Below are 15344 nucleotides of genomic sequence, written 5' to 3'. Positions count from 1 at the left end.
TTAAAATGCTGGAGGTTGGCTCACTACCTTTTGGAACAGAATGAATGCTACATTTTCTACTAAGGAAAGAAAAGTACATTCTGATGCAACAGTGCAGACTTGGAATGGCAGGGGGTGTCATGACGCAGTGACAACATATCAAAGCATGGTAAGCCTTTAGCTGGCATGCAAGCTGATCACTCAAGACAGCATCATTTATCTCTGCGTGGCCCAGACCCACTGATGGAAATCCTCAGAGAATATGGGAAGACTGTAAGAGAGTGCTGACGACACACAGCCAACAGCAGCTCAAGAAAATGATGACATACACTGACCTTCTGAAGGGCTCATCACTTATCAGTGTTATTTAAGATCATCAGTTCAATACAAAACTGTACAGTGCAGTGTTGTCGACCAACCACACATTTGAATGGCACCATGACATGAGTACAGCCCACTCACAACTGCTTTAGAGTCCTTTGCAATCTCTCAGTATATTTGTAATATGCTTAGATTTTTAACAACCTGCTGGGAACATTACGAAAAGTTCATTTAATGACCCCCTTTGTGTTCGTGTTGGCAAAGTAATGCATCGTAAAGTCCCACATTTTTCTTCACTATTTTAAAAAGATTCAAAATAACTTAATACATGATACAGCTCTAATGAAGCTCCCTGCAGTGTTGAGCTTACACATGCTGAACATCTGCCCTTTGCAGTTTAGCTGTGGAGGTTTAGAATGTGTTGTAGTTACAGCATGAGGCAGATCCTTAGAAATCATCCTCGCAGCAGCAGAGAGGCATGCACACCGTGCAAACAGAGGGAGACACATTGATTGTATTGATTTTTAGAGCTCAGAGCTCAAGAATCACCAAAAGCAGCATCAAATCTGTCCCCGCTTCATGAACAGTCGCTTCTCGCTCTGTAACTTCATCGGCAAACACTACAATCATGTTTTCTTCCTAAGATCTCAGATTACAATGAGCCTTGGTTTTATCTGTTGGCTCTCCAGCAGCTAAACAATAGCTGAATGGTAATCATTTGAGCTGTGATTGTGTGGTCTGTTTCTTACTTGCCCAGCAGAATCTCACATCAGAAATGTCACCACGGTCTACACTGAGCGTTCAGGAATGTGTTTGTGTGCACATTTCTGCAGATCTCAGGAGATTGGAGTTGAGAGAGAGTGGGAGAAAGTGTGATTATATTCCTAGAGGGGAATAGCTGCAGTGTGAATTGTGCGGGAAAGATTATTCAACTAATACCAAACTTCAATAGACATGACCAGAGTTTGAAACTATTTTATTAACTTTTATTTTCACCATTTTGATTTTCTCCAAAACTCAACTTGTTGGTTGATTCAATCTTTCTTTCAGCCCTAAAACGTGTCTCACCTCTGTTCACAGCTCGTACCGTCTGGACAAGTCAAGCCGAAACATGGTCAAATACCTCACCAATATCACCGCAGATTTAAGGTGAATATGAATATAGACACACACACACTTAACTGCTCAAAACTACTAAAAGTAGTGTAGACTTTGAGGCATGCTTAGAAAATAAAAGTCTTCTGATCTTATCATAAACTTCAAGTCGTGTAATTTTTTTTAGGTTTTATAGAGTTTCTATAGAGTTCTATAGAGTACCTATTCAGAAAATACAACTCTTAGGGTTATTTTGAATGATTAACTAAAATAGAATTTCTCTTTTTTTCCCTTTCCTCCGTCTTTATATTTTGTGGAGTCATGTGGTGTTTTTTTTTCTTCTTGGTAGTATTGAATGCACAGGTACAGTGGCTTGTTACAGTTTTTCTCAGTTGCTTTGGCACACTTCTCGAATCATCCTTACAATTTGCAAAACAGTATGTTCATTTCTCGAAACAATTTGTACAAACAGCACACTGAATTGAACTTACTCAAAATCCTCAGTCTCTCAAAAGCAAGTATTTATGTCAATGAACATATCAGTGTCATCAGAATGACAAGTCCTTGTGTCATTGTTCTCGAAAAAGATAGTCAAAATGCTTAGCCATGTTGTCAATATAACAGTGTACACTGTCAGCATTTTCAAATGTAAACTATGGCTATGGTTTTGATGGCAGTGATTGAAACTGCACAAGACTGCACTTTTTCTGTATGGCAAATATCAACTTTAACAGTACAAATGGACACATTACTGTATATGAGATATTGATCGCAAAAGACAGGATTCACTGTTACTTTTACTGTTGGTCTGTCAACAAATTACTGTAAATGTCCTAGTGATAAATGAAAAAGACAAGACTATATACATACACCGTATTTATTTATTCATTCATGTGTATGTGTGTGATATAGTATGTATCTGTATAAAGTTAATTTAGCCTACTATATACTGCAAGTGTAAAGCAAGTATAATATTCTACTGTAAGTGTAAAAATGCAATATGAAGTATCAGAATCAGAATCAAAATGAGCTTTATTCACCAGGTGTGCACAAACACACAATGAATTTGTTGTAGTTTTCTTCAGGAGCTCTTGGTACACACATATACTTATGACATGAGAACAGAAAGAACATTTAAATAAGTAAAACTAAGAACATAATAAATAAGTAAATTAAAATAAATAATAATGTGGTATACATCTGGAATTTGTGCATTATGTATTATATATAGCAGGATAAATAAACTCTCTCTCTCTCTCTCTCTCTCTCTCTCTCTCTCTATCTATCTATCTATCTATCTATCTATCTATCTATCTATCTATCTATCTATCTATCTATCTATCTATCTATCTATCTATCTATCTATATATATATATATATATATTTCCACAACTAAATGTTACTCTCTCTCATTAGAGTACAGTGTACAGAGTGTTAAAGTACAGTGCACATTGTTGACATACATACCTGTTATGTCTACGAAATGCTTGAATGATTGAGGAAAAGGTTGTTCTCCCAACGTTTGGCTGCACCTTTAGACCCACATAACCCAATGTAATGTCATAACTGAGTTCACAATGGCCCTTATTTCATCAGAAACGTGCAAGTCCTTTGCCTCTTCCTCTGTTTTGCCTCCCTGTACCTTTCTACCACACATTCTTCTCTTCTTCTTCCCAACTGTTGACCCTGTTTGTTTCCATGTTGTTCTTCCATTATTAGAAATTGTAATTCTTGTGTTGTGCTTGTGCTCTGTCTATATATGCTTTCCAGTTGAAGATTGAGGACATGCATCTTTTAGCTGCTTTAGAGAATTGGTTGTGTCATTGGTTGATCTAATGCTTTACATTCCCCTGAATACATTAGTGAAATTCAGGATTCATCCGCAAAATTCATCAATTCAGGACAAGTTTACAAAAGTCTAATAGAAATGTATAGATAATATACTTGACACATTATGATAACTAGGTCAACCATTTTGCATTTAATGACTTTTCAACAGAGCCAAATAATACATTTTGATCAACATGACATTAGCAATTAATAATGTAGGAATTGGCAGACAATTGTACATAATCAGTAGCATGAATGTACCAAAGCATTTGCAATTAGTTCAACAGAATGAGAAACTGCTTTAATGATGTGTACTAGTGACTAGATGGAGGTTGAACAAGTAGTTTTGAAAATTTCAGTTCTGATCTGAGAAATGTGCCAAAGCCACTGGGAAAAACTGTAAGTAGCTTCTAATTTGCATTATGTTTAATTTTCTAGCATTGATTGAATGCTTCAGCACAGCCAATTGAAATTCCATTTTAGGTTGCATTGATGAATCAGAAAGAGAGGATGGCTGTAAAGGAAACATAAATAATGTAAAAGATGTTACATGATCCTTTATGTAGTAATCCTTAGTTGTTATTAGATAGATAGATAGATAGATAGATAGATAGATAGATAGATAGATAGATATATAGATAGATAGATAGATAGATAGATAGATAGATAGATAGATAGATAGATAGATAGATAGATAGATAGATAGATAGATAGATAGATAGATACTGTATATAATTCACTTTCTTTTTTATTACCTTCTCTTCCTTTCATTGTCATCTTCACTGCATGTCTCACTGCATATAGTCAAAGCTACCATCTTCAGACCTCTAGGGAAATCCATCCCAGCATCACACTGGAACCGTCTCCCAACTACAACTCGCCGAAGTTCCGCTCCAGGAACCAGAGCTACATGAGAGCGGTCAGCACCCTGAGCCAGGCCAGCTGCGTCAGCCAAGTCAGCCAGGTGAGGGTCACATCTGCTCGTTTTCACAAAGCTCAAGCAAGGTAATCTTGGGTTTTACACACACGTCATCAGTGCAGAATAACACAACACTTACAGAGGATTTAGGCCCCATTTTGCCATTTATATACAATATAGTGTTAGTCTGTTTGTCTGTTTCTAAATAGCCAGATTTATCAGCCTCTAACATCTAAATCTCTCTCTTAAAGTGAAGTAATGGGGGTTGTATTGATTTCTCTTGAGGTCTTGCAACATGGTTTTTATTTCTCCAGACCCCCATTTTGCACACACACTCACTCTCGCTTTCTAGCCATCATCAGTGGCTTGCTATGGTCATTAGAGGATAATTCCCTTTCAATGGAACTCGATGGCAATCTCAGATTTTAGAAATTGCTAAATGGGAATCTGATAGGTAGTAAGAATCCTATCAGACAAGTTCAGCTTGACTAGACATATCACTTTATCGTAAAGATGCTCATCTCAGATTTTTCGAGTCAATCTAAGCAGGTATTGCTCGGGAACGGGAAGGATTTACAGAAAGCATTTCATTTCCTCTGACTTCTGCAGGAAGTCTTAATGTTTGATCTGCAGAGATTCAAGCCGTGGCAATATCGCAGTTCTTATCTCACGTACTGTACAGTCCTGTGTAGATAAGATTAGACTGAACACAGGGACTGAGGGAGAGATATAGGCCTAACAGCAAATAAAGCCATGAAATGGAAGAAAGCAGCCAGATGAAAAAAATAAGGGATGGTTGCTTAGAAGAAACATGCTGAGATATATTGTCTCGGATTTTCTGTTTCTGCAGGTGAGCGAGACCGAGGTTAATGGGCAGTTTGAGTCGGTGTGTGAATCTGTGTTCAGCGAGGTGGAGTCTCAGGCCATGGATGCTTTGGACTTGCCGGGCTGCTTCAGGACACGCAGCCACAGTTACCTGCGAGCCATCCAGGCTGGATTCTCACAGGACGACGACTGCGTCCCCTCCATGACATCATCAACTGTCACCTCCACCATCAGGTCCACCACAGGTAAGTGGACTGTGTCTGTGGCTTGCGTTTGTGTCAAAGCAGGAGTTGTGGCAGTGGCAGTATTCCAGACAACTTACTTAATGTATTCAGTGACTTAGGTTTGCCTTTACCAAGCCAAAAATAGTTCAAAAGCTCTACATATTCTATATTACGATGGACTTTTTTTTTTTTGGGCTATTTACAATTTGACCTACATTTTAACTACATTGACCTACAGTAACTACATTTTACATAGTCTGATTCTGATCTTAAAAGCTTTAAGGCATACCTGAGTTAGTTTTAATGAATACGGTTTCTGGTAATACAATTGTAACCTTCAAAATGATGAATGAGCATTTTAATTAAGAAAATGTCAGTTTAAAAACAAGAGCGCTTAGCTCAGTGATTACATAATTTTATGAATTTCATGAATTTAAAATGTGCATGACTTCATTATTAAGAGCATAAATGCTGGACCCTGTGAAAGAATTGAAGAGTATAGCGTTTCTCAGTTAGATTCAGATCAGTGGAAATGCTGTTCATCTAAATGATTCTGTCTGAATGAATGCATCATATTACATGTAGCATGGCATGCATGCATGTGAACTGCTTACAGCGGAGTGATTGTTTTGTGTATGGCTTCATAACCCAGAGGTAAGTGCTGGTGTGCCTCAGAGCATAAGAATATGAACCCTATTGAATTCAATCCCCAAATATTGTGGCAAAAAAAATAAAATGGTGAAAAGTGAAACATCCAATTTTTTCTTCTTTTCTTTTTTGTAATATTGTGTCCAAATTAAGATGACCTTTTTTATTCTTCCACTGTGTGTTTTGTCTCTCAAGATTTTCAATTTGGATCTCTACCTTGTCCTATTTTCTGCCTCAGTTGACTCTTGGCTAACAGACAGGGAGGGGGTGAAAAGCATTGATGGAGACAAGAGGTGGTGTGTATTGCGATCCCAAAATGTTTCTCAGTCGGATGATTGTCACTCTGTGGGCATTCTGTTTCTCACTCTCGCACATCTCCTAGTCTCTACCTCTCTCTCTCTTCCTCTCTCTCACTGTCTCTTCCGGCTGTGGAAGCTGGTTTTAAACGCATCAGTTTTGAGTTCTCTCTCCCACAGGGTCCGCAACTGAAGCCGAGCTTGAGCGTTTGAGTTTTGAGATGGTTTAAGGGTCAGAGGTGAAACAAGCCGTCTAAATAAATCTAATTAAGAGCATCAAAGTCCAATCCCTGGACAATTTAGACAGAGAATATAGAGTAAATATGCTCTGGCGTTTTTTTTTTTTTTTGCACTGCCTTCTCACTGAAATATGTTTACAGTATAACGAGCAATATTGGCTTTCTAACAAAGGGAGTCTCTTTAAAAACACTTGATTTTGAGCTTATTTTGACTAAATCCATTATAGTAAGTCTCATATATGTTTTGCAACAGTGACTGGGCAAGGAATATTTCAAAGAATATAATCACTGATCCCCAAAATTGCATGTGTTAAACCATTGCCAAAGCAATGAGCTAATTTTTTTTTGTTTGAATTTGGCTGTTTGTGTGTCGAGGTACCGGTTGAAGACAATGATTCCCCCAGTAAAGACCTGGTCAGTGATGGGTCAAAGTGGACCTCTCATGTTCAATAGGGTTCATACCTGCTTTGCTGAGACACACACACACACAAAAAAAAGAGACTGAAAGCTTTTGCTCGCAATTGCCTCCTTTCAAGGCACAAAGCACAGACCTGCTCTGTCAGAGGGACCTGATAATGCTCTCTGAGATGCCGTTGTTATTATCCCCTGCAGGTGTCCTCAGGCTTCAGTTCTCTGTTTTGTGCTTTGAGAGATGAATATGCAAATAAAGGATGGAGTGAGAAGGCAGAGTAATAACAGAGAAAAAAAGCTGTGAGTCAAAATGGGATCTGTTTGCTAGCGTGATCACAATAACTCAAATCAATAACTAGCTCCCGTCACCTAAAGTACAGGGAGTTGAGATTGTGTTTGTTGCATACTGAGCAAAACTCAAAACAAATTGTACAATTTAAAAAGCCCTTCCATTTAAATTGTGTTCATACTTCTCTGAATCTTTCTCTTATAAATAATTAATTCCCATATCCCTGCATCGCACTGGTAAGATTTTGATCTGACCTGTGTGATAACATCATTCACACAAAAAAGATTTAACCCTGATCTGGCCTGAAACTTATTTTGGCTCACACATATTTGGTTGAACTCTAAATGGAGCCTGCAAACAGCACAAATCCCCAGCTGGCCTCACCACTGGGCACATTACATACACTGGCATTTTTATATTTTTCTTCCAGAGGGAAATGATGTGCTGGAGGGCACTGGTTTGCTTAATGAGGACAATTTACTCAGCGAGGGGCCAGACATAACCTCCATGGCCTGTGGGGATACGGGCCTCCGCGGGAGAAGAGATGAATCCAGCACCCTTTATGGTAATGGCTCACCCACCACGAGTCCCTCGTTACCCCCGCTGAAAACGAGCGCACCCATCAGGCCGCGCCCTGTTCAGTCAAGTGTCCAGGAGACGGCAGATCTGGCCCTGGCCATCAGCCAGCAGTGGAGGGAGGATGTGTCAGCCATGCGTAAGGAGTTAGCCGAGCTCAGAAAGGATCTGTGCACAGAGCTCAGAGCCTTTAACAGGAACTTTTCCACCTTCACGCAACATTACAGCACCTGGTCACCGAGCTGGGTAAGGGAAACCCAGACAGCTGCTCCTCAAGTGTCTGTCAGCACCCAGGCAGGAAGCAAGACACTGGTGCGGCAGAACACGGCAGACGCAGCGGTTAACTGCCCCTCACCAGTTGATCCCAATGTTTTATCCATGTCTCCCTCAGAACCTGCAGATAAAAATGTCCTGCAGGTCTCTGCCTCTTCGCCATTTTTTCAAACTGACCCCAACTCTGAATTAGAAGACATTGATGATCCTACTTTTGCTAATCTTACCCCTCCAGATCCTATTGATGTGGCATCACTTTGTTGGCCTGATCTAGATTCGGACTCCATGACTCCTCCAGATCCCCCAGAACCAGTGCCAGAGGTAGAATCGTATTGCTTTACAAAGTCATCAACTCCTGAGCATGTGGAATCTGTTGTTTTAGACTTCACAAATGTAGAACTAGTGAACCTGGCCAGTTTGCAGTGGCCTAAACTGGATCCGGATGATACTGGCACTCCACCCGAAGAATCTCTTGATCGGCCCTCTCAAGAAACTCCGGAACAACCTGGTCCATATACACTGGACCTTGGTAGCACGTCTACACAGGAACAGTCAGTTCTAGAATCCATGCAACCATTGTTGAGTCATACAGACGAAGAACCTATGGACTTCACATCCCTAGAACTGGACTCTGTTGTCCTGAGTCCAATGACCCCGGATTCTATGAATCTTCATGACTTAAAATGGCCAAGTTTAGAATCTCTTGAGCTCAATGTTTCTGGCTCTCAAAGCCCAGGTCCAGTAGATCTAGCCCTGCCAAACCCTCCAACCCCAGAAACTGTCTATGAATATTCCCGTGAGTCTACAGAACAAGAGCCACCCCTTCCAGAACTACTGGACACCATTTATCTCCAACCTGCCACTCCAGAGCCTGAATCTCGAACAGAGTCTGACATATCAAACCCAGCAAGTCCTGAACCTCATTTTCCTACTTGTCAAAAGCCAGCTGCACATGAACTAGACACTCAGACTCTTGTTTTGTGGTCCAAAAAGGAAACATTCATGGTTTTTGCTGAAGAAGGTGGTGCCATGAACGTCCCGGAGTCCTACTCTGAAGAGGAAGATGACCAGAATGTGGATTCTCCTGACCCGATGATAAATTTCCCAATCCAGCCAGACACTGTGGACTCAGCTCCCCTGGAGTCTGAGACTCTCTACTCTGCCGTTCTCTGCTCAGTTGAGTCAGATACCTTTGATCCTGAAGTCACTTGCATGGATGAACCGACGTCACAGGAGCTGAATCCACCTGGACTTGCTACCATAGACCCAGCGACTGTGCACCCGTTCAATTTATCCCTGTTGGAGCTCCAGTCAGCTTTAGATGTATCTAAGAGCGAGACAAGTGATAATGGGTCACCAAAGGGAACAGCAGCCATAAGCAGCCCTTCTCATTCACCATCCAGTAGGAATTTCCTGTGGATTCGATGGCAGAGGAAAGCACGTGGACGGCAGCCAATGTCACGGAGTGCCAGTATGGAAATTTACCACAAGAAATACTCAAACAATTCAGAGATGTCTTATATGTCACTGTCACTCTGAGCTCTTCGAAAAGTGCATGAAGCAACACGGGGTGTGCAATAGATAATCATATATAATATTTACAGACAGAATATAAGACTGTTAGGTTATGTAGCAAGATGTTTACAGGTTTGTGTCTCTCCAATGTGTGTGTGTGATTATATAAGAGAGAATGAGAAGTAGAGAGTGTTAAAAAGGAAAAAATAGAAGGGATAAGACATTGTTACAATTGAGGCATGGATGAGGTTATGACAGAGGTTGTAGCTAAAAGCAGTCTGGTGACAGCAATGGCACTGCATTAATGTACTTCAGACATTTAGCACCTATTTACACTGCAAAACTGGTGAGTCACCTTGAACTTCACTCCTCTCCAGGGACACTCTCTGGCTTTACATCGACTGAAATGTATTTTAGTAAATACTGTGATTGTTTTTTGGCAGAGAATGAAGACTTCCAGTCAAGACACTCTCTCCAATGAACTTTAGAAACTACAGAGTAAACTGTAAAATAAATCTCTGTACGAACTGGTCCCGGATAAACCAGAAATTTGTTCCTTGGTCATGCTCTGATAGGGTGGAGGATAGGGGAGAATCCTTTTTCAGATGGAACAAGACAAAGTATGAAATGGATGTCGGCCAAAGACTACCTGAAACAACTGCATATTGCTTGGATACATTTTATGGATTTTGATAATCTTTTTTTTCTCTGAATGTATTGTAATGGTTGTTTCTCTGGTATGAATGATGGAATTATTTATTCCATTTTACTCAATGTCTTCAGAGCCAAAGTCTCACTGTAAAAGTGGAGGACAGATTAGTACTGTGAAATAATCCCCCCCCCCCCTTTTTTTTTTTGTTTTTTTGTTTTTTTGCTCAAATCTTATACAGATCTGGTGGGAAATAGGACAGGTTGAATTTTTGGATTCTCTTTCTGGGGATATTCATATGTGGAAATATATCAGATATTAATATTAAATGGATATTTCTTAAGGTGACTTACATTTAAGGAATTTGGTTACTGAGGTTTGAAGCTCTGTTAATCCGCTGGGGTTTCACGAACAAACACTAAGCATGTGTGTAGTTTATTTAAAGTTTATTTAAATATGGGATATAGATCTACAGACCACAAAACTGCAAAAGGGGTAGGAATGAAGAACTGTGGTATAAACATGCACTTTGAGGTGATTGACCACTACTTGTACAGTTAGCTGTAACCTTTTAAACAAATTTAATCATGCACAGTTCTTACAAATCGATACTAATCTTGTAAATCCACACCTATTATTATAAATTAAATAGAAAATACTGTGCACCCTTAATTTCCACATATATTCCCCAATGATTCCCTATATTATTTTAAATATACAGCCTATTGTATCCACTGATCGTTCCTGCAAATATTAATAACATTATACACGCAGCTCTCATTAACCGCTATGAGAGCTGCCCATCTTTAAAATGATATGCCAGTTTATTTGTGCCAATATGATGACTGAAGCTATTGATGTCAAATCAGCAGTCTGTATGTATTATTATATTATGTACATGTATGAGAGGGAATATCAGGGTACTAAAGAAAACACTCTGGCTATCTCTAAAGTTAAAATTTGGTTTGTTATGGACAAATGCAATGCAATGACCTTGTATCTGACAATCAGAGGAAATTTTGAAACCAGATACAGTGATGAATTATTAGCATTCTAATTATTAGCAGCAGTTTACAACTAATTAGTATGACAAAGTCATACTAAAACTGAAGTAGTTAATGTAGTGGAGATTGCAGTTTTACGTTATTAGTAGTAGTGATGTATTTTTAATCAAGTGGTTGTAGCTAATGCATCTAATCATGTTTAGATTTATTTGCTTGTTTTATTTATTTATTTATTTAAATCCTGGACTTTCAGGGCTCTCTGCTTTTTTGTTAGTCAGCCAGCCAACTGACAGACATTTACAGTGAGCCTTGAGAACAATGCAAATATTGGATGGTTTTTAAAGCTTATAAAGACTTTAAATGTGTTTCCCTACAAATTAAACCATGGCAACATATCTTTAATCTGTAAATATTCAATGTTAGAATGGAAATCTTGGCTAATTCCCAGTTTGCATACTACAACTATGTACAGTATGGTCATAAAATGGTCTTAATACAGCATCAAAGAGTCATTACAAGCGGTGACCCCGATTTCCTTGTGTAGCGCAAGAGTTTGTGGGAAATATTAACCTATAAAGCACAGACAGATGCATATTTTGAACATTCACTAGAAATAGTATGCAATTTTGTGATTCGGAGGACACTAATTCTTATCTCATATACTGTGTAGTACAACTAGCATGCGCACTGGGATTTAGCCATCGCTAACAGGTCTTCCTTTATTCACAACAGAGCTCTCAGGCCTTATTTTAAAACATTGTCCACACATTGCCCTCTGCTGTGCTGGAGAGCTATTTCTTGAGTAATAAAAGTGGGTTTTACGTACATATCTAGAACAGACCCACAGGTGCTTAAAGTGCAGGACAAAACTGACTGTAGCAAAACAAATAAACACATTAAGATGCTCATTGGTCCCATTCCCACTATATTAAGTCATTGCAAGTCTTTTCAGTGGGCAGGAAATACCTAACATAGCCTTATGGGTCATTTAAGTGTAGTAAAAGCAGTGTTTCTTTGGGGGAGTGGGGTTTTTCTTGGTACTGCACATTTCATTGGCTGCTTGTGCATTGTGTGCCTTGTTTGGCTCATGAATGTGGGCGTTTAACCACCCAGCCTCAATATTGTTGTGCCACTGTGATTTTTTTTTTTTTTTTTTCTTAATGGCTTAAAAACTTCAGAATGAAACCATTTTGACTGTAAAGTTTTCGAATATTTATCACAGAGATCTGAAGCCTGAAAAACCATGTGAAAATGAGCCTCTTTATCTCTGTGTTTCTTTACTTCTGTCAGCTGATTGTTGGTTTTTCTGAGATCATCTTAAATGTCTGCAATCATGATGATCTGTAACTAAGTGAATGTTATTAATTTCATTAAATAATAAAACAAGAACTTTTACATCAGAACTTCAACTGTTTTAGACCGATGGTCTCTGAACTAGGAGTTCTTTTAAAAACTTTGTTATAAGTTATACAGTTGTAAGCTCTCTGCTCAGTTCTCTTTACACACACATGATTATCTGTACTGGTAAGCCTTATTATATATAAGCCTGATCTGCTGTAATAATAATATTAATTTCCCAGTGAAGGCCCTACAGGTAGACAAGTTTATAGCTGAGCAAATTACCACAAGCAGTAACACTTTAGATGTCATCGCAAATAATTCAGTGTGACATTACACAAAAGTACAAGTGATCAGAAGGTTCTGTGAAGCAGAATTCATGTGCAGTTTTGGCGTTATGATTTCATTTCTGAAATTGTTAGATTTCTGACTAAAACAGATATTTACTTTACTTTATTTTTATGTTTTGGATTTTTCTTTTCTGATGTATCTGGTTTCTTAAATACACAGTGGAAGATTTTTTTATATATATAAAAGGATGATCACTTTTCATCAGTTGTTTCGTTAATAATTTTCTAACTGTAAACTACCTCTGTTTAAATCAAATCCCATGATGCAAAATTCAGTTTTGATGTATGTGTACTGAGCTCAGAATGACGTATGTATGTATGTATGTATGTATGTATGTATGTATGTATGTTTGTTTGTTTGTATGTTTGTGTCTGTCTGTGTGCGAGTGTGGTCTGGCTTCAAAAAGTTTGTGTATGTTTGCTTATAGGAATTCAGTTCCATCTCCCTTCTTCAGGCAGTGTGGACCGTCCTTCACAACAGCCACCAGGTAAAGGCACACCACTCTTCACACCATCTTTTTATTATAGCTTTAAATAAGTATATTCATCTGTCACCTAGGGTTCATGTTCAGGTACCTACATCAGAATAATCAAATACTGTATATTATTGATCCCATTCAGAATTTTAAAACAGCCTTTGTTTAAGAGTTATAAGCCATGAGCCAAACTAAGCAGCTAGGAGATGAATCACAGCATTGCAAACTTAAAAAAAAGAAGATCTTTAATGAAGGAAAGACTTAGGAATGCTTATGAAGCATTGTGAATTTGATTTAAAGATGTTGATTATGTATATAGAAACAATAAATGTATTGTTTATTGCAAAATATGCATATAATATATATATATATATATATATATATATATATATATATATGAAGAGTTCAGATGCAAAACCCTCTAAATCCATCAGACATCTTTTCTTTTAAATGAGCATTTTTTACCAGGCTTTTACAATCAAGTTCAAGAGTTTCATTTTAAAGGTAATGATAAGGTTATGAGCTAGTGAATAAAATAACTTTTTTTCAAAAATGTCACTCTAAACAATTTATTGGTTTTTAAGGAGTTAGATTTTCTTTTGCGTCAAAACCAGCTAAATCCACTTGTGCTTATTTTGCAAAAACCTAGAAATCCACCTATTTGTGGCAAGACATAGTAAATAGTTGAAAAATCACTAAAGATGCAACTAGAAACCCTGAAAAAGATGATTGCACAATCATTTCAAAACTAAACAGTAGACAAACCTCTTTACACAGGGATCTAACACGTCTCTTCTATTCAGCCTCCACTTTTTGCCTCCTCCGTTTACATGGCACAGCTTCCATATGAGACAGAAGAATAGCATCTTGTTTGACTTTGTCTTTGGCGAAATAGAGCTGTTGTTTGATGTATAATAAATCCGATTCCTTCAAAGTAACGGCACTGCACGAAGAACTTTTATGAGTGCATGATACAATTGCGACCAAGCCATTTCCACTGTAGGCTATTTTGCCTTATGACAGGCAGAGTTTTGAGGTAAATAACGTTTTCTTCTGCCATTCAATATTAGTAGGACAGGCTGATCCATTTCATCATACTCCATCTTTTATTTTAAAAAAACTCAATCTGAATCTGAATCTAAAAAAAATCTCCTCAGCGCGCCGCTATATAGAAACCGCTCGAAATTCGATTTGCGCCTTCTGATTGGTTCTCGGAATATTGCGGCTTTTGCTGCCAAAGGGAAGTGGCGTCTAGAGGCTTTTGCCAACAAACCGATATTTCTGAATGGGCTGACCTGCAATTAAGAGGATTTGAAGCACGTGATTTGTTGAACGTGTACTACGTGCCGTAGGCATTCGTTCAATGTCATTATCTCATTTTTGACAGAGATGGCGTTTAGCGGCTTTTGCATCTGAACTCTTCATATATATATATACAGTGGGTACGGAAAGTATTCAGACCCTATTACATTTTTCACTCTTTGTTATATTGCAGCCATTTGCTAAAATCATTTAAGTTCATTTTTTTCCTCATTAATGTACACACAGCACCCAATATTGACAGAAAAACACAGAATTGTTGACATTTTTGCAGATTTATTAAAAAAGAAAAACTGAAATATCACATGGTCCTAAGTATTCAGACCCTTTGCTGTGACACTCATATATTTAACTCAGGTGCTGTCCATTTCCATTTCTTCTGATCATCCTTGAGATGGTTCTACACCTTCATTTGAGTCCAGCTGTGTTTGATTGTACTGATTGGACTTGATTAGGAAAGCCACACACCTGTCTATATAAGACCTTACAGCTCACAGTGCATGTCAGAGCAAATGAGTATCATGAGGTCAAAGGAACTGCCTGAAGATCTCAGAGACAGAATTGTGTCAAGGCACAGATCTGGCCAAGGTTACAAAAACAATCTGCTGCACTTAAGGTTCCTAAGAGCACAGTGGCCTCCATAATCCTTAAATGACGTTTGGGACGACCAGAACCCTTCCTAGAGTTGGCCGTCTGGCCAAACTGATGAGAGAGGTCACTGTGGATCACTTTGATCACTGTGGCTGAGCTCCAGAGATGCAGTCGGG

At 38.5% G+C, this 15344-nt stretch overlaps 1 protein-coding gene across 1 annotated transcript in view; it reads left to right on the top strand.

Annotated features, from left to right (window-relative positions):
• dlgap2a (discs, large (Drosophila) homolog-associated protein 2a) overlaps positions 1-15344 on the top strand; it is a 54352-nt gene that overhangs the window by 21510 nt on the left and 17498 nt on the right. The window contains exons 3-4 of the mRNA XM_067367078.1: positions 4030-4180; positions 4995-5214. Coding sequence (XP_067223179.1) covers positions 4030-4180; positions 4995-5214 — 371 coding nt within the window. The remainder of the gene's footprint in view (positions 1-4029; positions 4181-4994; positions 5215-15344) is intronic.

This window comes from Chanodichthys erythropterus, chromosome 18, assembly GCF_024489055.1.
Source record: "Chanodichthys erythropterus isolate Z2021 chromosome 18, ASM2448905v1, whole genome shotgun sequence".
NCBI classification, from domain to species: Eukaryota; Metazoa; Chordata; class Actinopteri; order Cypriniformes; family Xenocyprididae; genus Chanodichthys; species Chanodichthys erythropterus.
Note: the sequence above shows the minus strand (reverse complement) of the source record. Positions and strands in the feature narration are given on the sequence as shown.